Genomic DNA, 25,928 nt, shown 5'->3' on the forward strand with positions numbered 1-25,928 from the left:
ATTGCACCCGAAGCCTTTCCATTGTTCTTTTCTTGAAATTAGCCCAGAGCTCGCATTTGTACAGATTTCATCGAAATCAGGATATTCTACTCTTAGGGATCGGATGAACTTCTCGAACTCACATTGATCGAAAGGATTGAATTCTTGCGTACTATTTTTATAAAGGGAATAATGCTGTATGCTGAATAACTATGTCGTTTACTTTTTTCTCTACTGTATCTTCGATTGGTCTATTTACGTTTTGTAGCTGCAACGCCTTCAATTTATTTTGTTCGTTTCTTTTCTCGTTCCTGAGTTTGCTTATCTGGTCCTGTAACGTCTTAATGATTTTCAATGATCTATACCTCAATTTTCTAACATTCGTTAGACCACGCACATTTTTTTTAATGATTTGTTGTTCATTCTCGACTGCGAGAGGGTCAGGATCTAGAGTATTTTGCACATTATTGGGTACTTCCTTGACATTTTCATGAATTGGAGGCATATTTTCTACTGTAATCGTTTCTATTTTACGCTGCTCCTCTTTTTTCTTCCAATAATTTACAGAGTTCTTTCGCCATCTTCGTCTTTGCTCTCTCTGGGCTCTTTCACTCATATCTTCAATGCTGCAAATCTTTTTTTGCGCTTTTCGCATTAAGTATCTTTTTTTTTCTTTCGCTTTCTGAAGACTGTACAGTTCCGGATTGTTTTTAATCTCAGCATATTTTTGTTGCTTACGCAGCCTGTCCTTGGATAACTTTTCTTCTTTTTTCAGTTTTTTATTTAACTTTGCCATTGTGGATTATGGTGTTTAGCCTGTAACAAATAATAAAGAAAAATTGTCATAAGTATCGGATCAAGTGAGAAGTTGAATAACAAATATGGATAATTTCAATTTCGTTACTTTTACAGGAGAGCCCAAAAATTGTTACACTACTTTTATATCTTTGTTTAATATTTTTTTCCCTAAATGATTTAAAATCTAACAGTAATGATATGGTTTTTTAATCAAGAAATTTGCGTTGGACTCTTAATAATGCCCTTTATATAGATTTTTGTTCAAATCTGGATTTGTTTAGAAACTTGAAATTTTGTAAAAATTCATCTGTTTTAATAGACAACTGAAGTAATGAAAATAATTGTGACTGTAGGGGAATAGTTAAACCATTTGTTTAATATATTATTCGTTTACATTTGAATAATTATAATTATATCATTGAATAAAAAAATCGATTTTCAAATAAAAATTCGCAGGGTAAATTTTAACAGATTGTTTTTCCATATCAGTAAATAGATAAAACGAAAATATGTATTTCACCAAAACTGAAATTGTCCGACGCTAGAACGCAAGAAACTGCTTTTATTGATAATATTAACTTTTATGAACCCCCAAACATGGTCCCAGATGCACGTAAAAATAACCCTTACAAATTTATCATTACCCTCCACACCTCTAAATTACCATCCGGCAAAAAATTTTACGATACGGAAGGTAATGAGACGGAGGGTAATGAGGTTTTGACAATCTTTCCTTAATAACTCGCTTAATAATGACATTACAAATCTTTATGTTTCAATAAAAAATAGTCCGACTAATTATAGTTTATAGGTTCATGATTCGAATTTTTAAAACATGTACTTACTTTAAAAAATGCTGGAAGGTAATGATGCCTGGTCGGTGACAAAGTCGTTTTCGAGCACGGAGATCGCAGATATTTCTTTATTCAGCGACGCACGTCCTCCCCGTCCAGATATAGCGGTACACTAATTAGTAACGGAGGCGCGGGGTGGGGTACAGCTGACGAACAGTGACAAACACGGTCACAATTTTAATTACCGCTTTGGCGGAAGACGACAGCGATTTTTTCTGGACAAAAACAAAATCTCAATTCTTTCTATGATACAGTAACTTTAAAAATAAATTAAACACCAATAAATATGCAAAATTAGTTGTACATTCAGGTCGATTAATGAATGTAGTGATTTTACTAGTGTGAAATGTTCTTATTTATTGATCAATTTACCGGTCCCTCATTTACACGGGGAAGGTAATGAGATTTTAGCATGTTTTTTGTATACCATAAAGTTATTAAGTAACAAATGCCTAATCCGGTAAATACTACTTTTTCCTTTTTTAAATAACTACATTTTCCAATAAAAGTTTCTTGAAAAACATTATTTTTCATATGACTTTTTTGCAAGAACATGCGATTTGAACGAAACGGCGGAATGACCCGTATACTCAAGTTAATCGTGATCGTTGCTGTCTATTCGGTTTCATCATACACTCGGAAAGCACCTAGAAAACGGTCCTCAAAAAACCGGAATACACAGCCGGTAACTGAGGACTTCCCATATCCGAGGCCTGTCCACGTATTCAGGATTACACATACGTAAAATACACGGATCTCGGAAGGTCCTCGATTTAGTGGTCTATAGTTTTTGGAGGTCTTGGGTCCTCGAAATAGTGTGGAACGAATTTCTTACACGTATCTTGGAAGCGTCGCGGCTCGTCCTAACGTAGCAACAAAAGTATACGCCTCATCGTATTGCTAAATATTTTATTTAAAATATAAATTTGCACAAAACTTAAAAAAAGGTTCAAAATAAAATTGAATTGCCTATATAAATATATGAATTTGGTAAGAGATCATTACGGCTGACACCCGACAGGCAATGCACCCCTCCACCCGCGCGCCCGGTGGCGTATTTCCTTTTCCGTGTTCAATAGGAGGCAGTACTGCCTCGAAACCCGCACGGGTTTGTAACGCCATTCTCCTTCCAAACCCGTGTTCAATACGAGGCACGCGTCCTCCTACTTAATACGGGTTTGTAACGCCATTTCTTTTTCCAAATCCGTGTTCAATACGAGGCATGCGTTGTCCAATCGTTTATAATTACCATGCGCATTAATTGAGCACTACGGATCCATGTTTGTTTCGAGACATTTTTTGTATGTGTAAATTGTTATGTATTAAGGATGGGCAATAAAACGCGTAATCTAGGAACCTTTTTTATTAGGTATTTATTATTTATTAACGCCCTAGTGGGCTTTTGTAATTGTAAGAAAACAAGACAAATGATAAATTTTGTGTAAATTATTAAAATATTAATACGATGAATATATAACACTGCTATTAGCCTGAAATATTCAAGCCCAGTGGCAAAGAATTACTAATATCTTGGAAAGGAATTCAAATGCTTAACATACAAAAATTCTCACCAAGTTTGGATGTGATTTGTCAAAGCTTAATTTGAGTATACTATCATTTATGCCGGCGTGGTCTAGTGGTATACGCTTTTGACTACAGATCCGAAGGTCGCGGGTTCGAACCCGGCGTGCGCAAATAAATTTTATTTGATTAATTTGTGTTATTTCACAATTAATTAATTTAAATTATTTCACAATTAATTAATTTAAATAATATATTTAAATATTACCATAATACGGGCGTGTGTCTAGTGTGGTAGTCGAAAAGCATGTAAAAACTGTACACATTAATATTTCATGAATAAAGAAAAAAAAAAAAAAAAAAAAAAAATAGTATTTTTGCGGCACGTTCCAGAGTGGAAGATACTCTCAGTATCGCCCTGGTGTAAGACCACCATTCAGAATTGAAACGTTGCTTGAAAAGGCTTTAGCCGTGTTTGGTGACCAGATCTGAATAGCCAGGTACTTCCCCACCTTCCTCTTCCCCATCTCCCTCCCCTCCCCAATACCCTCAGCCTCACAACATACTCCAATTGGGGATACCATAGTCTCACTGGCTCCAGACGGGAGCAGTTGGGACTCTTGTGCGGTATTACTATAAAAAAATATATATATATATATATTGTGGAAAAAAAATAGCCGGCAAAGATCTCGAAAAATTAATGTACAACCTATATCGATCGCTCGCCGCAAAGAAAGGGTCTATCATGCGGCTACAGGAAGGATTCAATCAGGACGACCAGCCAAGTCTTAATTGATCAAGAGAAAACGTATTCACAAAATTGCATTAAATATTGATGATAATGAACCTCCTGCCAAAAAATATTGATTTAAAAAAATATAATATATTATTATGTTTTTATTTGTAGGTACCTAGTTATGTAGATTACCTCACATAACGTATACATCTTTGAATGTAGTTTTATTTCTATCCTTGGTTTTTAATAGGTACAACTCGTCATATTTTATTTTTTTAATCTCTTTTATAATGTTATATACCTGACGAGTAAATAAAATTATTATTTATTCTGTTTTATTGGTTTATAACGCAGAAATTGTGAGCACACACATACTTTTTTATGTTATAATTTATTCAAAATTATGATTTTCCAAAATTATGATTTTTAATCCAAAATTATTATTACAACTGATAGCCTTGATTTAACAATACCTGATTAAACATTTCAAACAAATATAATTTTAAAGTTCATAATAATCTCAATACTCAATTATAAACATGCGAATGTATGAATAGATATACTTGATGTTAATAATTTTGATCTATTCTACTTAAAAACAAGTCACCTTTTTTACACATTTTTAATCTCATGTCTCATAGAAATCGTTGTATCTCCCTTACTTTCATGGTTCATGGTTAGGATATGATCTTAACGGTGTTAAAAAGAGAAAAAATCACGCTTTATAAAAAAATCAAAAAATTTACCGCAAAATAATTAAGAAGTCCAACATAAACGAATCCTAAGTTTCCAAACGCTATTTGAAAAAATAATTATGTACTTTGAGCATTTTATATTGATTATTTTTTATATGGCACGACAAAAACTGAGATGACAATATCGTTTATAATACATTAGTCTATCACAATATGAATGCGTTTTTTTTCATTATCAGTAATTTTAGTTACAAAAATCGTAAGATGAGTCATTTTTAAAACTTCCTTATGCTGGCATGCAAAATACTTATATTTTTAAAATTAAATATTTATTTTGAATTATAAAATGTGAAAGGACATTTCATAACCTTTCCAAAACGGTTATTAGTTTTCGGATATATTTAGAAATATTCTATTATTGGGATTTTATTACAAAACGGAAATATTTTAAACCTCTCACAAAATACTGTCGAGGCCCAAGGAATTACATAAAATGTTCTATATTATTATAACATTCTTTACCTTATGAGTACTTCATATTTTTTCTTTTTTTATGTAACCCACATTAAATAATTGTATCCTTTATCTAAATACTAGATTTTCCATACATACATACTTTGTTTTATATTATGTCTTATATTAAATTTTAATTTCTAATCTTTATTTTTAGTTTAAATTTATCTTTATTTTAATGTTGTTTTTTTGTTTAAATGTATAAATTCGTATATTTTAAAATGGGGGCCTCAGCACGGGTTAATAACCCAGTGAGGCCAACATTACTGAATTAAGATATGAAATACTGTAAAATAATGTATCAGTAAAAAATAAAATTTAAAAAAAAATCAATCAAAATAACAAAAGTACATGGTTCTTTTTTATTTTCTTTCAACATTATCTCAGTGTACTTCTAATAACAACTGTATCATTTCAGCGATAATATTATTAAGTACTCACATTCTTATTTTGTCCTTAATACTTAAAATAATTTTTCCCTTCTGTGTACCACTGCATACTTATAATACAATGTATCATTTTAATGTTAAAGCCTATTATGGCGTTTATATTGATAAATAAACAGTTTCTTTTATTTATCATTTCAGGCTAAGAGCAGTATTATATATTGAATCATCGTATTGATATTTTACTGATTTGCACTAAATTTAATTATATCCATTTGTCTTGTTTTCTTAGAATTACTAAAATTCCATGTAAAAGTCCACTAGGGCGTTAAAAAATAAAAATCTTTCGAAACCAACACGGATCCGTAGTGCTCAATTAATGCGCATGGTAATTATAAACGATTGGACGACGCATGCCTCGTACTGAACACGGATTTGTAAAGAGAAATGGCGTTACAAACCCGTGTTCAGTAGGAGGACGCGTGCCTCATATTGAACACGGGTTTGGAAGGAGAATGGCGTTACAAACCCCATGCGGGTTTCGAGGCAATGATGCCTCCTATTGAACACGTAAAAGGAAATACGCCGCCCGGTGCAACAGCAGATCGGCTAGTAATCGGCGTTCATAATACGGAAAGTACCGAAAACTTCCGAACTATTCCGAAACAGGACTTTTTTAACTTTATGAGTAAAACCTCAAATTGTAACATTTAATTAAATGAAGACAATGTAAGCGAAACTCAATCGAAAATCTGGAAACAGAAAAATCAGAAAAAGATATTGGCACCTCTAGGACTCGAGCCCAGGACAAACAACGACGAATTTGATATCGACACCTTGGCGCAGTGGTTAGCGCGTTCGCCCGGAAGAGCGAGAGGTCCTGGGTTCGAGTCCTAGAGGTGCCAATATCTTTTTCTGATTTTTCTGTTTCCAGATTTTTGATTGAGTTTCGCTTACATTGTCTTTATTTAATAAATTTTTATTTTTTTTATTAGTGACTATTTAATTACAGGTTTGATGAAAATTACAAGATATTATAGTGTATATAAATATAAATGTTTCATCTGTTTGTTCTTAGTCCTCCTCACTAGGTGGTCCTGTGCTGAGGCGGACTGGTAGGTTTATGTTTGTAATACATTCTATAGTATGTCTGTATTAATTTCTACTCATGTTTTGATTTTTTCCTTAAACTTATTTATCTTTTCTATCTTTTTCAAACTTGGATGAAGGATGTTGTAGAGTTTGGTTGCCAGATATATGTGGTTTCTTTGGCCAAAACTTGTCTTGAATTTTGGAACATCTCGTATATCCTTTTTGAGGCTCTTGTGTCATGTATTCGAGTTTCATTGGGAGATTTTCTGTGTTTAAAATGATGTATAAGAATATTCTTGGCATATATTTGTTTTAAATCATTATTATATTGGTTCAATAATTTTAATTATAAACGACTTTGTTGTCTTAATTTTTTTGTCAGACTACCTAAAAAACCATAATTTTTTTTTTAACGATTTTGTATGTTTTATTTGATGATAATGTTACTCTGCGTTTGGTAATTTTTTCCGACTCTTCAAGATCCGCATTAATAAAACCCTTCCTACAGCTCCTCCTTAACCCGCTTGATAACATCACCCATCCAGGTGGCGATATTCTTTCCTTGTCCTTATTTCAGACAGAGGCATTTTTGTGAGGTATAGGTAATAGGGTCATAGAGCGGATTAACGAAGAATGGAGTGAAAGAAGAATATATTATTATGACGCGGATTAATCAAATACTTGATCAGGTGTCCTAATTACTTATTAAATATTACAATACCGTACATCGAATTAAACAGTATTACAGAACATAGTTCACAATACGAACTAAACGCAATATTGAATTTTGTTTCAACAGTCAAAAACTGAATTCCTTGTCGGCACAATCTTAATAGTGCAATACTTATTATATACACATGCACGTAGGAATTTCTAACGACGGGTCCTCGGTTTAGGGCGTAGGTGAGATTTCTTGACACTCGAGCTTGCAGCGCCTCCTGGTGTTCACATTCCGGCAATCGGCACCTTTTAACACGAAACCGAGGACTTTGAGAGAGTCCTCGGTTTAGGGTCTGTGTGTGATTTCCAGCATTAGCGGCGCCGCCCTGGTGGTCACACATCCGTACTAATGAAACACTAGCCAAATTAAACACGATATTTTTCGCCACGAAAATGAGGACTCTCTCCGATCGGCCCAAAATTTCGACAGTTGACCAATCAGAACGCATAGATTATAGGTACATATTCAGTTTTTCGCATTTTGAATCCGAGGACGTCCTCGGATTCGTGTGAGTCCTCGGATTCTGGGTCTAAAGGCCTGTGAAGGTCCTCGAATAAAGGTGCATACAAACTCAAGTCACCTGGCAATTAAAGAATAAACATACCACTTAGCCGACATTACAAGGAAACATATCATAGGTACCCAACATGAAGTATATTATTCCTGTATATTATTTCACCTCTGTAAATCATGTACTAACTGTTTGTTTCTATAATATAAAATAAAAAATAAATAAAACAGTATTTTTATTCAGGCCGACGAGTTAATAAAGATTAATTGTGTTCGGTCGTGTCAGCACTCCGGTGCATGAGGTAATTTTGCACGAACGTTTGACAAAACGTCAGTCGAACATTGCGTAGGTAGAATATGATTTTAAAGATAACTCGCTGATAGCTGATATTGCGATATATATATAAATAATGTATCGGATACGTTTATCCGAGACACCATCTAGGTTACAAACCATTTTCTTTAAAACTTTGTTTCCACTTAAAAAGATAGATGCCAACAGTATGGGAAAAATTAGTTGCAAGATGATATCGTTAATACTGAATTCGAAATATGAAATTGAAAAATACGACGTTTAATAAACAGGTCCCAATGGTCAAGTTGGTTAAAACTTCTGTTCGGTAAGACAAGAGATCCTGGGTTCGTATTCCTAGTTACGAACCTTATCTTTTTATTTTTCTGTTACTTGTAATGTTTCACGTTTCATTTAGATTTCTAAGTATTAACTTCTTCTTCAATCATAATGTTTTTATGCATGCTTATGCACATTGAAATAATAATCATTATTGTTTGATCTCTCTATGTACTGGTAGAAAGTACCCGACAGACTCGTTAGAACTAAAATAAGATGGCCCTTTTGGTCTGCAATCTTTATTTGTGAACGTTCTTTTCTTTTACGAATACAAATAAAAAAATAAATTTAATATTTCGACACTAGCCACCAAACCGAGGCCGAAACTCCCCCCTAGTAGGCTTAATATTTCCTAACTAGCAGTTAAAAACCCTTTTTTGCTGCTGGGCCCTTAGTTGGGCTTCGCCCAGCTTAAGTGATACTAACAACAGTTATATTCAATATGTAGATATCAGGTCATTCACAGAGAGAGGGTGAGTATATATTGTTGGAACAGGAAGGAGTTTAGGCATAATAAGGATGACAGTTGTCCGGGTAAAACATTACCTTTCCCAAATAATTGCCTAAATGGGTAAAGGTAAATTAATATAGGTAAATATTCGGAATCGCTGGACACGAAAAAATACGAAATATTTTTAAATAAAACCTTCTGATTTACCTTAATTACTATAAAAGGAATCGAACAGCAGTTGGGAAATTTGTAATTTTAGCTTTTCAATTTTTAATTACGTAAAATGAAAATTCGTTTTCGTTGTATGAGTTGACAGCCGGAATAATTTCTGTTGATGACTATTAAAATATTTAAACATTTATTATGCCACCATTTTGTATTGTTTTTATGCACATTGCCTAAAATCACCAGGAAAGTACAGGTTAAAATATTGTCTGGGAATTATGAACGCCAAGAAATCGAAACGTCTTCATTCCAGATCGATTTACCAATTACGATGCTCCAGATGAATATTTACTTACAAAGGCACTAATATATTTATGTTTGGGAATCGCGTCAGTTATTGTGACAAACTGTTCATAGTCTGAGAGAATTATGATTATGGTACGCTAACTTCAAGCGCAGATTTTTTTGCTAACCAGCATGGTGCGTGGTGAACTCATGGATACCTGCGCGATGATCATGAGCGTGTGACTTCGCGTGCCTGGTGATTGATAGATTAGAAGTAATATTCTCGTCTAGACCTAATTTTTATCAGTAATAATTATCACTCATTTTTTTTTTTTTTTTTTTTTAATTCCTTTATTTTTCCCAATTTTTACATTAATTACATACAATATTATATAAATCAATAAGAATAATGGGAACCCACTAAGGCGCAGCCTGTGCGTGGGTAATATATTTAAGTTATTATTTTATTGTACCTAGAAATAAACAAATTGTGGGCATATAAAATAAAAACAAGATTACATTTTTTATAAGCGTTTTGTATAAAAAGTGTTTATAATAGTGTATAGTGAAGTTATAAGTGTTTATTGTAATTTTTGTTGTTTGTTTTTGGGGTGTTATGCCGTGTTGCGCTAACTCCTTCTTTAGCCGACGTTTCGGACAGCGTTGCAGTGTTTTTTACACATCTTCGGATCTACCGGATCTGCCCTGATGATGGACACTGCAACGCTGTCCGAAACGTCGGCTAAAGAAGGAGTTAGCGCAACACGGCATAACACCCCAAAAACAAACAACAAAAATGCTTTTGGCCGTGAGAATCTAAAAAGTTTATTGTAATATATGTAATATATGGTGAATATTTAATGAGAAACATAAATTGATACAAATTAAATAAAAAAAGTTTCAACTGCTGTGTCGAAAAGCCATAATTTTAATTCTTTTAAATATTGAGGAAGTTTAGTTATCACTTGAATATTTTTCGGTAAAAGATTGAAAGTACGAGGTCCAATGAAACTGCAGTGTGTTTGCATTTGTTTTGTGTTCGTTTGGGGAGTATAAAATACATTATTATTTCTAATGTTGGTTCTGTTTTCATTTATTTCGAATTTATTTTTGTTTTTAAAAATGTATTTCATAGTTTGCAAAATAAATAGTTTACGGAGACAGAATAGTTTAGATTCTTTGTATATTTAAGTACAGTTTTTTTCGACAAGCATCATATTTCCGGAATGAGCAAGAGCATTACATTACAGTTATTTATCTTTGGGTATTATGCCTTATTGCGCTACCTCCTTCTTTATCCAACGTTTTGGACAGCATTTAATACTATAACAATACTTTTGGCCGTGAAATCTCTATTCATAAACAGCATCAAAGTTTACTTACAGGGAAGGCAAAAACTATTTTAACCCTTTATTATTCCTTGAGCTGGCTGAAACTATTTTCCTAATAACTAACTTGTTTTTGTAACTTATATCATCCAATTAGATTAACCATGTTAGCTACTTATAGTGCTTTCACACAAACGAAGTATTGAAATCCGTAAGTCTAAAATGATATAATAAAACGGGTTCCCTATAGAGCATCAGACCATCCCCTGTGAATATATTCAGAAAATGTTTTTCTCTCTCTCTAGTGTTTAAAAATCATGAAATGTAATGAAGATATACTAAAATTTTCTTGAGTTTTATTACGTTTCCAGGTAAAAAAATGTTATTTAGAATAAATATAAGCCATGTAAGACTTTCCTGTCAATAAATACAGTACTATAACTTTTAAAAATGAAAAATTATGACATTATTTATGGAATTTTGAGACGTACTACAGGTAAAATAAATTTGCAAATGATGAAACGATAAGCTAGAAGAAAATTAAGAATCATTATTTTTTTTTGCCAATTGAATAATATGTATTTTAGTATACTGGATTTAAAATACCACTAAATCAAGGAAATTGCGGTGAGCCACTAGTGGACCTCTTGGCACACTGGAGGTTGTGAATGTCAACTAAAATTCCATCATTTCCTTTAAGATGAACGAAGGTTACGTGATCTAACACTACGTTTCATCATCATTATGACCTTCAAATGGTATGGAAAAATACGTTGTCAGTCATGTATTAGAAAGCCAGAGCGCTTTCAAAATGGTATTAATGAGAAGCAAAAGGTATTTAGTCAGGAAGAAATTGGTTTTTATTCGTTTTTATTTTGACGGTCATATTAGTTGGCATAATAAATACATAAGGTTCAACGTGGGTTCACATAGCAAAAAATTAAATAATACCTACTTCGTACTTACATTCTTTGTAGGATCAGTTTTCCCAGCGGTATTAGCATTGGTAAGTTAGTTCTGCACCTGGGAAGAATCAGAAGCCTTCGTTGTCGGCCTCACGTGAAATTATGCGGTACGTAGATATCATATTTTAGCCAGAATGTCTGGTATTGATAATAAATTATTTAGAGGCTTATAAGCCATCAGAAGTAATGTGACAACCCTCCTAGAAGTAAGGCTGGCAGATACTCTGCATTAACTCAGAAACAGTCAGGGGTAAAAACCGAAACCTTCGACCCACATACCTGAGATTCTCTCTCGAGAATGCCAAGTCTAGGCAACTGTTTTGAATTGTGTCTGATAAAACTCAACATCTTTGTGACTGATTTAATTTTCTTTTTAATATTAACCAAAACTAAACATATTTCTTTGCACGTCGTTAATTAATTGTATTATGAATGCATATATATGTGTGATCAGTGGTTATTTAAAGAGTGATAAGTATGTGTATGCACATTGAACAGTTTATATAATTGGCATGAAGTTTTTTTAAATGTTGTCAGTGAATCCGAAAAAATAAGGCAGATATTATTGAAGGTATGAAGAGAACGATTAGTATTGCTGCATTTGTTTTGTAATAGGCTTGTAGATTTTATACTAATATATAGCTGCATTGAGCCAGAAGTTCGGTACAGTCAACGTTATTCTTTAAAATTAGGATTTTTAATCAGCCACTCTTCGCATTTGTTGCAAACATTAAAACGTATATTGAGAGTTATTGCTGAATTTGAATGTAAGTCTAATGTCGTTTATATAAAAGTTGAACTTGAAGGGACCTGGGTGGGATCCTTGGAGAACACCAGATTTTACTTCGATCGACTTAGAGAAGACACCGTAAAAGTTTTCTTCATATTTAGACTGATATTTTGACAAGATAGACTCCAAGCAGAAGATAATATAAATCCTCATTTTTTTGATTTTATACCATATAATATATACTCGGTAAAGCCCAGATGGTTTGTGTAACAATAAATAATAATAAAAAATTGCATTTAAACAGGGTTAGTAGCAGTATCTCTATATTATTATGTATCTACCATAACCACAGGTCGACTCCTCTTTTGATACATGGGAACGCCTAGACGAAATGAAGGAGTCGTACTAGCTTTGGAAAATATAAAATATTGACTTCCGGGACGGGCGTATACAGTAGATACATGTGGTTTTCCAGAATATAAAAAAATACCTAACTTGTTATATATATATAACCTAAATTAACCTTACAAGCGTTTTAAGTAGGAAATTTAAAACAATTCTTTTTTAAATGGGCCGGAAAATAAAATTTTCAAAATTAGATTTTTTTAAATTATAAATACATTGAAAGTGGATTATTTTAAATAACGATGAATGTATGAATATTATTTGGTTTCTTTATAACTCGATGGTTCTGAAGCAAAGGTAAAATGGAAATAAAAGATAATGAACAACAATAATAATGCATAAAAATAAAATTTTATTTGTCATCAAATATTATATTTTATTAATTAAGTATTTTATTAAAAAAAATACCAAACAAAAAATACTTATGTACTTACATAATGAAATACAAATTATACAACTAGCCAAAATAATTAATACACTTACACAATAACATAATATTAATTCTAGTACACGCCGCCAAACATTCTCTTATTTTTTTCAACCTTTCCAAATATCTTACTGTCATCACTTCGTTTTAAGTTTCTTTTCCACTTTAGTCACACTAAGTACGATCATATATAAAACTAGTATAGAGAAAGTAAAACCCGCTAAAACAACGGCAAAGATATCCAGCATGAAGTACTGGTACGCAGGAGTGTCGATAACAGGAGACCGAAGGTGCTTGGCGCCCTTGTGTCTCAGTACGTATTCCGTCCACCAGACAGCCCTCTCCAAAGAACTCTGTGGCTGATCATAAATGAGGTCTCTAAGATCTGATATTTTGTTGCGGAAACTGAAAAAAAATAAAATATTATTCACAACGATCACGTTTTTATAAAAATCGCACATTTAGATTACAAATAATTAACACTGGAACGGGTAATTTTTTATTCCGGATCCAAATTCTTCTGGGAACCACTGACTTACTGCGACATCCTTCAGACCTGACGTGATTTACATTTACAAAAAGTTTGTTAAAACTTATTTTTAACACAGTTGAGGTGTTTTTCCAGATGCATCCATAATTATTTATTACTAACTATATAAATTCTGTGTAATATTTTTCCTTCAAATCAAGTTATCTCTTTTATATACCTATTTATTATAAACCGTCTCGGAACAGACGTTATCTAGTGAGATGGATAACTTAAGTACCGACATTGTCAAAAAACTTTTTTTCAATACAATAAACGACCGGGTTGCCGGCAAACTATTATTTACACAGCCTTACTTAAAAACGTGCTGTAAATATTACGCGGCGCATAAGGTCAGAACAGTAAAAAACTTATACCATAAATATTCATCTAGAGACTTTATTTAGAGATGATTTTTTGAAATTAAGTTAATGAAAACCAAAAATGGGTAAAATCGTGCGTATAATTAATTAAAAAATAAATAATAAACACTTTTGTTTTGATTAATACAATCCAGCTTGAATCTGTCAATCGCTGCAGACTTTAGGGTTACGTTTAAACATGTAGATTATAATTAATTAAAATTGGTTCAAAGAAAGTATTTGATATTCATATAATTTAAATGACGCCACAAAGTAATTTTGCAAACTATCGAAGAAAAAATAGATAAATCCATTGTTTCATGTTTTTTCCCAAACCCTGGATAAACTAGGTACTGGGAAAACCCGTCATCTTTAATTGCCTTCAATACTAGATACCGGATGACATTACAAAAAGTTAAAAAAAAAACAACACATTACAAATACGACAAAAATATTTGTTCTTCTGCCAATAACAAGTTCATTTTAAATCAAAAAATAAAGGAAATCTGAGTAAAATGTTTGTAGTAAATATTTACCTTCGGTCCTCGATTAGGTTAGAAACCGCGTTTCTAATTTTGGTCACTGTTAATTTATTAACATCAAGGCCCTTTCCAATTCCCAATGAAACCATTTTGTTTACATTTACCCATTGATCGCCCAAGAATGGTATTCCAAGCAATGGTACTCCGTTGTGGATAGCTTCTTCCATCGACTGTTGTCCTCCCTGGGTTATAAACGCCTTAATGTTGGGATGGCCTGGAAAAAAAAAAGTTTTTCGATATTGAATTACGAATACTAACGTGTAATTGAAATAAAATTGAGACTTTTTCATGATTGATTTGATATAATTTTTATTTGTTAGTAATTTATTTTTTAAATTTTTCATGTTATTAGAGGACTCAGCCAGCTAAAAAATTGAACACACTACGCCTAGGAGGGACCCAGACGCGATGCCAACTGAGCCACTGACCTTTATTTTAATATTTTAATACTATGCAAGAGTGGAGGTGTAAAAACCTCAATATTATTGACACTACTAAAAATATTAATCATGCAACATTGATCATAAAAAGAAAATGAGAGTGACATTGGTTTTACCTAATACATCTTGTTGTGGAAACCATTTCGAGATGATGACGTTTGAAGGCTGATCAGGAAGCGTATTGTTTTCCCACTTCCATAGTACAGTGTAGGGCATTTCCTTGAACGCTTCGAGGAAGATTCTCCTGATCTCTGCTGGCAGCTGGTTTGACTTGACGTTACTTCCCAAGCTGAAGTACACCACTCCTTGCTTTGCATTATCCAAAATCTCTTTCAAAACCTGGTACGGAAATAATGAGTATAAGTATGTTATGTTATATTGGTCAGACATTTCAATTGGTAATTTCATATTACTGAAGCCAAACTTACTAGTGGTAAAGGTTTGGGTGGTTTTATATGCATGCTACCCAAGTGAATTATAGCCGGTACCAGTGGTCGTATTCCTGACAATACCGGGTGGAAATTCAGAAACATCAAATCTGTACTACTTTCAATTTGAGACAAAGGTCTTATATTGGCACCAAGGTGTTTTTTCGCTAGTTCATCGTATACGGGCACCATTTTATAATAGTATATGTATCGCACATAAATACTGAGGTATAATGAATAAAGTTTTTCCCAGATCCCAAGAGCCTTATCTCCGTAAGGAGATATTATTTCCCTATATATTAATGGATGAGACGGATTTCCAACTGCGTCGAAGTTATTCCCAATACCCGCCAAAGAACTCAATTGTATCAGTGGACAGTTGAACCGATCTTTAAAGGCATACATGACGGGAATTATAGCTTCAGCAATGACTAGATCAAATTTTTCATTTTGGTCGTTTATTATTTTTTGCATTTCTTTAGTGGAAAGTTGATGATCCGTAATTTCTCTCATTACATCAAAAAATTGAGACATCATTGAAATAGGTCCAGCGTTAGCCACATCGGCAGCAAAGTTAAAATATTCAGTCCATTTCGTATAGGAATATTCATGGACATCGATTTGTGTTAGATTCACGTATTCAGGCGTAGTGTAGTTGACAGGGTCTGTAGTCAACACAACCAGATGATGGCCCCTTTTAGCTAGTTCTTCCATCAATGCCCTGAACACTACTTGATGACTTATGGATGGAGTGGGAAATAATCCAAGAATCCTTGCACCATCACACAGATTAAAACACGCTAAAACTGCCACCACGAAATGTAATTTCAGAATCATTTTTATGAAATGGTTTTTTGTAGTTCACTTTGCAGAAATAGGTAGAAAAATTTTCCTTGGCAAGGAATTTAAAAAATGCGGTTAATATAAATGTTGCAGTATTTAAGTGAATAGAAAAAATGTGCCGTCCCTAAACGTGCTTCCCGAATATCTCTCCACTCTAGACTGAAATTTTTTTTAAATGTCGAAAATTAAAATGGCGCCTTTTGAATATTTTTGCTAGTCATCATTACGATTGTTATACGTAAAACGTATCCACGCTCGAGTCCATACACGATATCAAAGCTCGTATTTTTACAACAATTTTGAGTGATGTTTTTAAAATGCCTTTTATCTTTACCACCACTGAGGTATTTTAACCCAAGGTTTTTGATCTGTAATGTAATTAGTTTTATCTACCAAGATAATGAGTTGGTTTACACGTTCTTAACATTTTTTACTATCTGACCCTGAAGACATTTCAGAAGTAGTAGATCAGCGGATTTGATAATAAGTTGTTCCGTAATATTATGTCTAATAAAAGCGTTGGTTTGCTAACAAAAGTTTTAATTACTGCTTCTTTTTATGTTTTCCAAAATAGAGCATGAGAATAATACGTAGGCGTAATAGATTGTCAAAATCCTAAATTGGTTAACGGTGAAACAGATGCTGACCTTGAACGCTATGATATTTATACATTAAAGAATAAACAGCCCATTACAAAAATACTTAAAATTTTCAAAAATTATATACAAAAAGGATATTTACAGACATAACACAAAAAAGTGCAATGAAAATAGGCTACCTAAAACGGACAAAGCCAATACAAAATATATTTTACCATACAAAGGAATACAATATTATAAAGAGCTGCCGGAAATCATATAATAATAACATAGCATTTATATCGCGCAGTTTTGTGTTGTTTCACTTCAAGTGCGCTTAACTATAATAAACTTAAAATAAAATTTCCTATTATGTTCCTTAAAAAAAAAATAATTACATAATATGAAATAAAGAATAAACGGTTTACACAAAAGCAGAGAATAAAATTTAACAATAACAGTGCTATTTTAGTAGAGGACAACAATAAAAGACAGTGACAGTGCACGAAAAATAAGAACTTTAAAATTAAAATACTATATAAAACAGGAAAACATTAAAATATTATATAATAGGTGGACATTAAACATAAAAGTACAATAAGGAGGAAACCGAAACCAAACAATTACCGGAAAACTTCAAGTCTGCACCAATTGATAGATTCAAGCTGGATTATAGGGGCTAAATTAATACAAAGAAAATGCATCAAACAGTATATGTAATTAATAATAAATATGCATTTGTAAGCTCGACTAAAACAAAATTTATAAATAAACAAAACGTGAAAATGAGATGCGTTGTAGGCATAATGCATTATCATTTTGAAGGCATTAATAGGTAAATTCTGAAAATGCTTTAGACTTGAGACAGGCTTTTAAATGCATCAGCTTACAGCTTTCAAGGCAGTAGTGACAATGGGTGGCGTTTGGAAAATTACTATAATTCTTTTAATTTTTACCTGCTGTTGGATTACCCGCTGCAATTTGGGAGGCAGGTTTGAGTACTGAATGCCGCCCCGAGAACTATTTATTGGATAACCGATGCCTCTGATATAGGTCATACCAAGTGATTTGTTACGTTTGGTGATTTAGCAGGGTTGCCCGAGTTCATCGGGTGAAATGTGTTTGGGATGCACCTGCACACCATTTGCTTGGCGGGCTAGATCGGAAGAGGCTTTGGGCAGTTTAGGGCAGTGTTGCCAAGTTAGCATATTATATGCTAAATTTAGCATAATTACTCCATGTTTAGCATAACTATTATGCTTTTAGCATATAGCATATTTATTTGGCTTATTTTTACAGAAACATGAAAATAATAAAAACCAATTTTTTAACTAACAAAAATGATATCGATTGAAAAACTGGTGTCTCAATGGAGAAAAATAGTTCACATTAAATGGGAATCCTTGACTTCCGCTGTAGAGTTTTGGAATGAAGTCATGCAATATAAAGATGCAGCTAATAATAACCCCTTTGGTGATTTATGTCAGTTTGCAATGTCTATTTTAACATTGCCGCATTCAAATGCGGACATTGAACGTGTATTTAGCCAAATGAGTCTGGTCAAAACAAAACTCCGAAATCGTTTGGCGGTGAGAACCCTGAATGCCATTTTGTACGTGAGATTTGGCGTAAAGAGAGCAGGAAAGTGCTGTTATTCTTACACTGTTCCTGGCGAAATACTACGCTGCATTGGCACCAAAGAAAGTTACGACTCCGTCTCTCAGCCTTCCACATCAGTTTCTGTTAATGAAGAAGAAGAAGATGAAGATATTGATATTTTATTTCACTTATTTTATTTCTAAGTTAAATTTATGTTAGCTTTCTTTGGCATTTTTTAAAGTAATTTAGCATTCTTCTGGCATATTTTTCCCATCACTCTATTTCTCAACAAATACTAAGTTAAATTTATGTTGGCTTTTTTTGGCATTTTTTAAAGGAATTTAGCATATTTCTGGCCATCACTCCATCACTCTAGCATTTTTTTTTTCCATCACTCTAGCATTTTTTGAAGTAGTTGAGTTGGCAACACTGGTTTAGGGAGACCCTTTGACCTCTCCAACCCTTTTTTTATTATTTATTCTTAAATATATTAGTATTACAAGGTACAGTATATTTTCCAGTGTATAGTTTTATTTTGTTTTGGAAGTGAATTGTACATTTTTATGGCCTGGAATCTGTAGTATTTTTGTCTAAAGGATGTGTTGGTTTCTAGTATAAGTAGTTGGTTTACATGTCTTGTTCTAGTATTGCGAGAAATTTGTGAAGTTTTAAATGTGTTAAGGTTCTTGTAAAGGAAAATTAGTATTTTTTTTAATATAATTTACTGAATCTTCAACACTGGAAATTTTTTGAGTATGGTTGAAGTGGGTGTTAGTATTGGTACTTTAAGTATTACTTTTATTACGGTTTTCTGAGCTTTATACGGTGTATCAATGTATTTTTTTACTGGCATAGCCCCAGGCAATAATGCTGTATCCATTATGGATTGTGCTAGTGCGAGGTATATATTCTTTATTACATATATGTTTAGTATATTTCTCACGTTTTTAAAAAAGCAAATCAACTTGTTTTGTTTTCCTTTTACCGACTCTATATGTCTGTCCCATTTTAAATAACGGTCGAAGTATATAGGTACCAAGATATTTTATATTTTCCGTTTGTGTGATTGGAGGACAACTGCATAGGGTGCTCGCTGAGTGACAGGAATGTATTTTAAGGTAGATGTTTTTTGGAAGGTTAGCCCCTCGAGTTTATGCTGAAGGTTATGAATTTAGTCTTATCTATATTTAAAGTTACTTAATAAGTTAGAGTCAAGCCATTTTTTAGTAATATTAAGGCCAACTTCTGCTTTTGTGATGAGTGTGTTCCAGTCAGTGGCCTTAAAAAGTAACACATTGTCATCAACAAAGCTTTTAATTTCCCCGTCTATTTGAAAGTGACATAGATCGTTAATATAAATAAGGAATAGGATTGGGCCAAGGACGCTGCCTTGGGGTACTCCGTAGGATACTTGTTCCTTGCACTGCATGTGTTATCTATTGAGATATATTGGGTGCGATTTTCCATGTAGCTTTCAATTAATTTGAGTTCTGTTCCCGTGTTGCCGATATATTTTATTTTATTGAACAGGTTTTGGTGGTGCATTGTGTCAAACCCTTTTGTTAAATCTAGGAATATTCCAAGGCATTTTTTACCCTGATCTATATTTGTTTTGAGGAAGTCTGTTACTTAGGCTATGGCATGTGATGTTCTCATATTTCACCTGAATCCAAATTGATTTGGTGATAGTGTATTATTTTTGTTGAGAAAAATGAAAAGATTGTTTTTGATATGTTTCTCTAGATTTTATGAAAGCGTGTTCAGAATTGTAATTGGTCTGTAATTATTTATTTCTTCCTTGTTTACATTCTTGGGGATTGGAATTACTTTGCCCGTTTTTAAAATAGTTGGGAACATCCCTTCTTTAATGGACCGATTTATAAGTATGGTTAGTGGGATAAGAAGTGCTGATTTTAATATTTTTAGTGTTATCGGTGATATTCTGTCGCTTCCCTGTGAGTTTGTATTTTTTAGTTCGTTTATAAGTTTTAGTGTTTCTATTTTTGTAATGTATTGAATTTGGGTAATGTATGGGAGAAACACCAGTGTGTGTATATTTGGCTAGTACTTTGCCTACGTTAGCGAAAAAGTTATTCACATAATTATATACTTTTGGTGGTTGTTCTGATGTCTTTATTATCTCGTTATCTATTTTAATCTCGGTTATGGAATAGTTTTTCTTTGTAGATGTGTGGGATATTTCTTTTAGGATTTGCCAAATTTTTTGGGGTCCTTGTTGCATTTATCTATTTTATTTTTATTATATATTTCTTTCGATATACGTGCAAGTCGTATGCAAAAGTTTCGATATCGTTTATAGAAATTTATGAGATAGATGTCATATGGCTTTGGTTTGCATTGTTTGTGGAGTTTGTCTCTTTTACTGAAACTTGTTATGTGTCCTTTTGATATCCACGGTTTTAGAAATTTATGTTAAGTTGGAGAACTTTTTTCGGACGTGAAAGTATTTTTTTAACTTCGTCTTGAATACATTCCATAAAAAGTGATAATGCTACATTAATTTTTATTATTTTCTACGATTTCTTCCCATTTTTTACGAAGTAGTTTGTCATTTAGTTTTAAAACATCAATTTTGTTGTAGGCATTTGTGGTTTTGGAGTGTATTTCTTGTGAATTGTTTGGAGGATAAGTGTATAGTGGTCTGTAATTGTTGAGTTGAAATCTTTTTGTTTTTAACATAATGTGCTCAATACAAGTATGGGTGGGTAAAAGGTTATTTTGTTCAAAGTTGACTCTTGTGGGTTCATTTATGGTACTAAAGAGTCCATGGAATAACAAAAGGTTTAAGTGATCGTTACTTTGTTGATGTTTTTTTATTTGCTAAAAGGTTTATATTCATATCTCCTATTAAGTAGATATTTTTTGTTTTTTCATTATGATAAGTTGACGGTCTATGGACCTCAGAAAGGGAAATTTGTTTTTTATAGAAGGTGATCGGTACATAGCTAAAATAAATATGTCATTATTTACGATTATTTCAATGCCGTTTGCGTTTGAATAGTTATAGTTGAATGTTGATATTTTTTGCAGTAAATTACAATACCGTCATTTTGATTTTTAATGTTTTTTGAGTGAGTGACTGTATAATTAGGTATTTGTATTGGTGTAAAAATTCTATTTAGCCAACATTCTGTGAGGATTATTACGTTAAATTCTGTCTCCAATTGTTGAAGTACGACAGTGAAATTGTCAAATTTTTTTGAGATGCTGCGTATATTTTGGTGTAATATTTTTAATTGTTTAGCCATGGTAAGATTAAAATTATCGGATGGATGTGTAAGATTTTACGATAATATTTCCGATCATCTTTATAATATCTTCGGTATTTTTAATATAAATTATTTTATACATAACCTTTCCATCTTTGGTCTCTCGACCCATCGCCTTGCACCACAATGGGAGGTATATATTCACGTCACTCCTGGACACATTAATCCCTAGATTCCTACCTAACCCGTTTATCCTTTACCTTCACAAAACTTCCCTTCCTTCTTTTTTTAAGAAAAGACCCCCCACACAGCATCCCAAAAGATGAAATACGCGTGAGAGAAATTATTTTCCTCTGCTGTTTGAGTGATTAAGGTACCAGAAAGTACTCTATGACTTCCTTAATTTGAATGCTGTGAATACCTATGTCCGGTGCAATTGAAAAAATTGTAACCTATCTAATTTACAATTCAACATATTTTGACTTAGGAACTTCTTGCATTAAGCCCCAGATATATATATATATACCTACACACATAGTTACTTACACATTTATGTTTAGAAATAGCTTAAGTCACTGCGACAAAGTGTTATTTCATAGTCCAAGAAAATTATATATATGATACGCAAACATGATGCGCAGATTTTTGTTGGCCAGCCAGACGCGGGCCCAACATTTGTACATAGTTGACACTTGTCACATGAGAACGGGTCGCTTCTACGATTCGTTCTTAAGTTCAACAGCTCGGCTGTGGAACGAACTGCCGGCCTCTGTGTTTCCTCCCTCCTACAACATGGGACTCTTCAAGACCCATGTTCACTCCTTCCTCTCCACAAAAAGACCCTCCACACAGCATCCCCAAAGATGACATAGGCCCTGAGGGAAATTATTTTCTTCAGGGCCTCCTGTGTGGAGTAAATATAAAAAAAAAAAGCCAGCGTGATGCGGCGTGGTAGACTCATGGGCACATGCGCGATAACCGTGCGCGTGTGACTTCGCCCACGTGGTGAACGGCAGATTATGAGTAATCTACTCGTCTAGACATTCTTGCGATAGTGTTAATTATCACTTTATTTCATACAGTTTTTAAGGCTTCGACAAACATTGTTTTTCCGGAGTAAGCAAGCGAATTACAGTTTACCAACTTGGAAGGCGCAAGCCATTGCATGGATCATATAAATTTTTATTTTATTTATTTAGTGATAATACGTTACAAAATAATAACAATAATTTTTATAATACACTAGCGGACATGTAACCGGCGTTGCTGTGAGTTATCCATAGGAGATAGACATATAACATCGTCCACTCTTCTGTAGGCCTTTTTAAGATATAAAATTCCGTGGTACATTATTTTGAAGTATCTCATAAAGTTTAGCCAGTGTTAGCAATGTAAGAGCCCGATACAAAATATCGACTATTCTCTACTTTCTATAAATATAACATGTATTATAAATATAAACCTTCCGGAAGAAATTATATGATCGTGAAAACCCTATCAAAATCCGTTACGTAGTTTAGAAGAACTAAGCGTACAAACAGACAGACAGCGACATTGTTTTATACTATTTAGAGATTATTCACAGTGAGTTTAAAAAAACTCATTTCGGGAAAGACAACATTATTAAATTAAAAGAAACTTAATTTTATACAATGAAGTGAATTTAAAAAGGGAGTTCAATGAACAGTGTTCATAGATTTTAAAACAGACTAGACAGACTTAACACAACTATATGGAAAATATTTCATAAACCTGTTAAAAGAAATAAACACAGAAGTTATTTTGGTGTTCCGAAGAAAAAATGTGTCAATCAATAATAAAACTGCTGAAGAAATAGCTTTTAAGGGCTTTTGCAAATGTTGTTTCTTTGTTGGAAGTTTTAGGTTACTAGGTAATGCGTTGTATTGCTTATATGTGATGGCTTACGGCTCTATTTTGAATGTCTTGTTTCCTGGTAATGGTGCCCCAGATACTAACTAGATAACTCAGGTGCGAGTGGATTATAGCATAATATGTGGAGCCATATGTTTTCATTTACTCTTTATTATGCCATACGCCATGCTGACAATCTTTTCGTAATGATTTACTTGATTTTGGCAAAATGATGTTTTTGCAAATTGTACCACCATAAACATGTATGAATTTGCTGCATATACTTTGAATGAGTACATGCAGCAAATTATTGATTTTCTTAATGAATACGAAGACGACAATCCTAGCACTATTTACCTCAAAGAATGTTTTGAAAATGACATTCTAACCAGTAAAATTCAAATTCAACTTATATTCGTATCAGAATTCTGTCCGAAAATTATGAAACTAATTGACAATTTAGAAGGTTCAAACTATTCGTTTGCACACATTTTGTGGAGTAAATTAGAAGATTTTAGTCCTCTCTTCAGCGTCAATGTAAAGGCTCTTTTGGCAAAAAAACAATGAATATTTTATCAACCGAAAATTCTATCGATCACAGCATGATGTTGAAGACAGCAGCTCAAAAGAGCTTGGATAAATTGTTGGTACACATGGGGGGCCAAATCCAACAAATGAGTGCTACAAGCACATTGGCAGATTATTTTGTGCATCGGACGCAGCAAATGTGCTCTCTTCTTCTGTCAATTCAAATTCCATAGAAGAAAGCTTCGCGAAAATTCCGTTTTTCAAAAGTGTACCACAAGAAGAACTAATTGACGGGTACTCTCATTTTCACAGACAATTACTTCGATTGGTCGGCCAAGAAGCTCCTGTGGATGTAATGCAAGTTTTAGTTATATCAAAATCTTGCTATCCTAGATTTGCAAAAGCAGCTATTCAATGTCTCAATTACCCTGTCAATAGTGTTGATGCCGAGAGGTACTTTAGTATCTACAACATTGTCGTAACTGATCGTAGGCAAACAATGAAAGATGAAAATGGCTTATAAGTTTCTAAACTTTTCTTTATTTTTACTGAAATTAAATATATTTGCTAAGGCCGCCAACACAGGTTTCTAATTCTTTCCAGGTGCAGAACTAACTTACCAATGCTGATGCCCTTGAGAATACTGACTATGTAATCTAACTGCATTGCAGGAAATTTCGATATTTTATACATTTTCAAGTGTTACTTGAAAACGTTAAATGCAGCTTACTTAACTCATAACTTAATTTTTGTATTTTGTGAAATAATACTATCATTGTAGTTGTACTGGACGGGAGTCCGCACAAGACTGTAGATTTGGGCGCCGGTTCCTAACCGTGTCTTCAACCGATGAGAATGCTCCTTTACTGCCGATGATGATGATAGTTGACAAATTTATGAAAAATCTGCCTCCCGCACCCAGTGCTTGGTGAATGTTGGGCACTGGGTGCGCTTTCGTCTCTGCTCGCTTCTGGCGTTCGCGGTTTTCCAGAGTAGGGCCAGCTGATCTTGATGAGGTAACGCCAGAAGGTTTGGAGCAGAAGACTTGGCGAGGTGAGGCAGATGGTGAGCAGGAGTCACTTGTAGATAAATAAAACGCATAATGTAAAAATGATCTTGAAGCGATCAAATTTGTAAATATCGTTAAGTTAGTATTTTTCTCAGGTCCCCCGTAACATAACGCTCAAAAAGAGAAAAGATTCACTATGCTACGAGATTTCTGGATTTTTGTACAGGCAAAAAAGGTAAAATTAATTGTAAAAAAATGGTTATACATATATGTTAAAAACAGCATTTTTAATATCTCCTCAGTGGTAGCACATAGCAAATAGTGTTTATTTAACTACCGCCGAGGAGATGTACAAGTAAAATATAGACATTTGCAACATTTAATAAATTGATATTTCCTAGTTAATTGTACATAGTAAAAATTTGATCATCGTTCCGCTCGGCAGAGGTAGACGCGCGATGCGGTATCGATGCCGTTCGGAGTCAAAGTTTTCAGGCCGCCTTGGCCGAAAACGGGAACAAAATGACCAGTGGCGGGGAGTGATGATTTCGCCAGTGGCGTGGGGTAGGCACATTTTATAAATGTAAATGTGCTGGTGGTACAGTTGATGTTGCATCGGTAGGTGGGGCCGGCAGGATTACAGCGAGCTTCACATCGGGGCGGACGTAAATTCCGGTGCTCGTCTGGATCCGGGCGGTCCTCACTCGGCCGTCTGCAGCAGGGGTGACATCGAAGACTCGATCGCGTGGCCAGCTGTTGCGGGGCGTGGTGGGGTCCAT

The 25,928-nt window shown here is 33.6% G+C and overlaps 1 protein-coding gene across 1 annotated transcript; it reads right to left on the reverse strand.

Moving 5' to 3' along the window:
• Window positions 1-1,747: 1,747 nt before the first annotated feature.
• Window positions 1,748-25,928, reverse strand: LOC149416684 (UDP-glucosyltransferase 2-like). Its single transcript, XM_089641296.1, has 8 exons — window positions 25,752-25,928; window positions 17,498-17,513; window positions 15,491-16,296; window positions 15,179-15,401; window positions 14,617-14,836; window positions 13,410-13,597; window positions 9,526-9,590; window positions 1,748-1,846 (listed from the first exon to the last, which is right to left on the reverse strand). The coding sequence occupies exons 1-8, from the start codon at window positions 25,926-25,928 to the stop codon at window positions 1,748-1,750; spliced, it is 1,794 nt and encodes a 597-aa protein (XP_089497422.1).

The sequence above is a fragment of the Hesperophylax consimilis genome, chromosome 16 (assembly GCF_061612785.1).
Source record: "Hesperophylax consimilis isolate HC1 chromosome 16, BYU_Hcon_1.0, whole genome shotgun sequence".
In the NCBI taxonomy this organism is placed as follows: domain Eukaryota; kingdom Metazoa; phylum Arthropoda; class Insecta; order Trichoptera; family Limnephilidae; genus Hesperophylax; species Hesperophylax consimilis.

Bases quoted from the DNA above. Each gene is read 5' to 3' on its own strand.
- LOC149416684 (XM_089641296.1), bottom strand. From the start codon at position 25,928: ATGGACCCCACCACGCCCCGCAACAGCTGGCCACGCGATCGAGTCTTC. The intron at 15,402-15,490 runs GTAAGTTTGGCT...TTTCCGTACCAG, and splicing joins CACCCAAACCTTTACCACTA to GTTTTGAAAGAGATTTTGGA. The intron at 1,847-9,525 runs GTTAGCAAAAAA...GTTTTTGTCCAG, and splicing joins GTTCACCACGCACCATGCTG to AAAAAATCGCTGTCGTCTTC.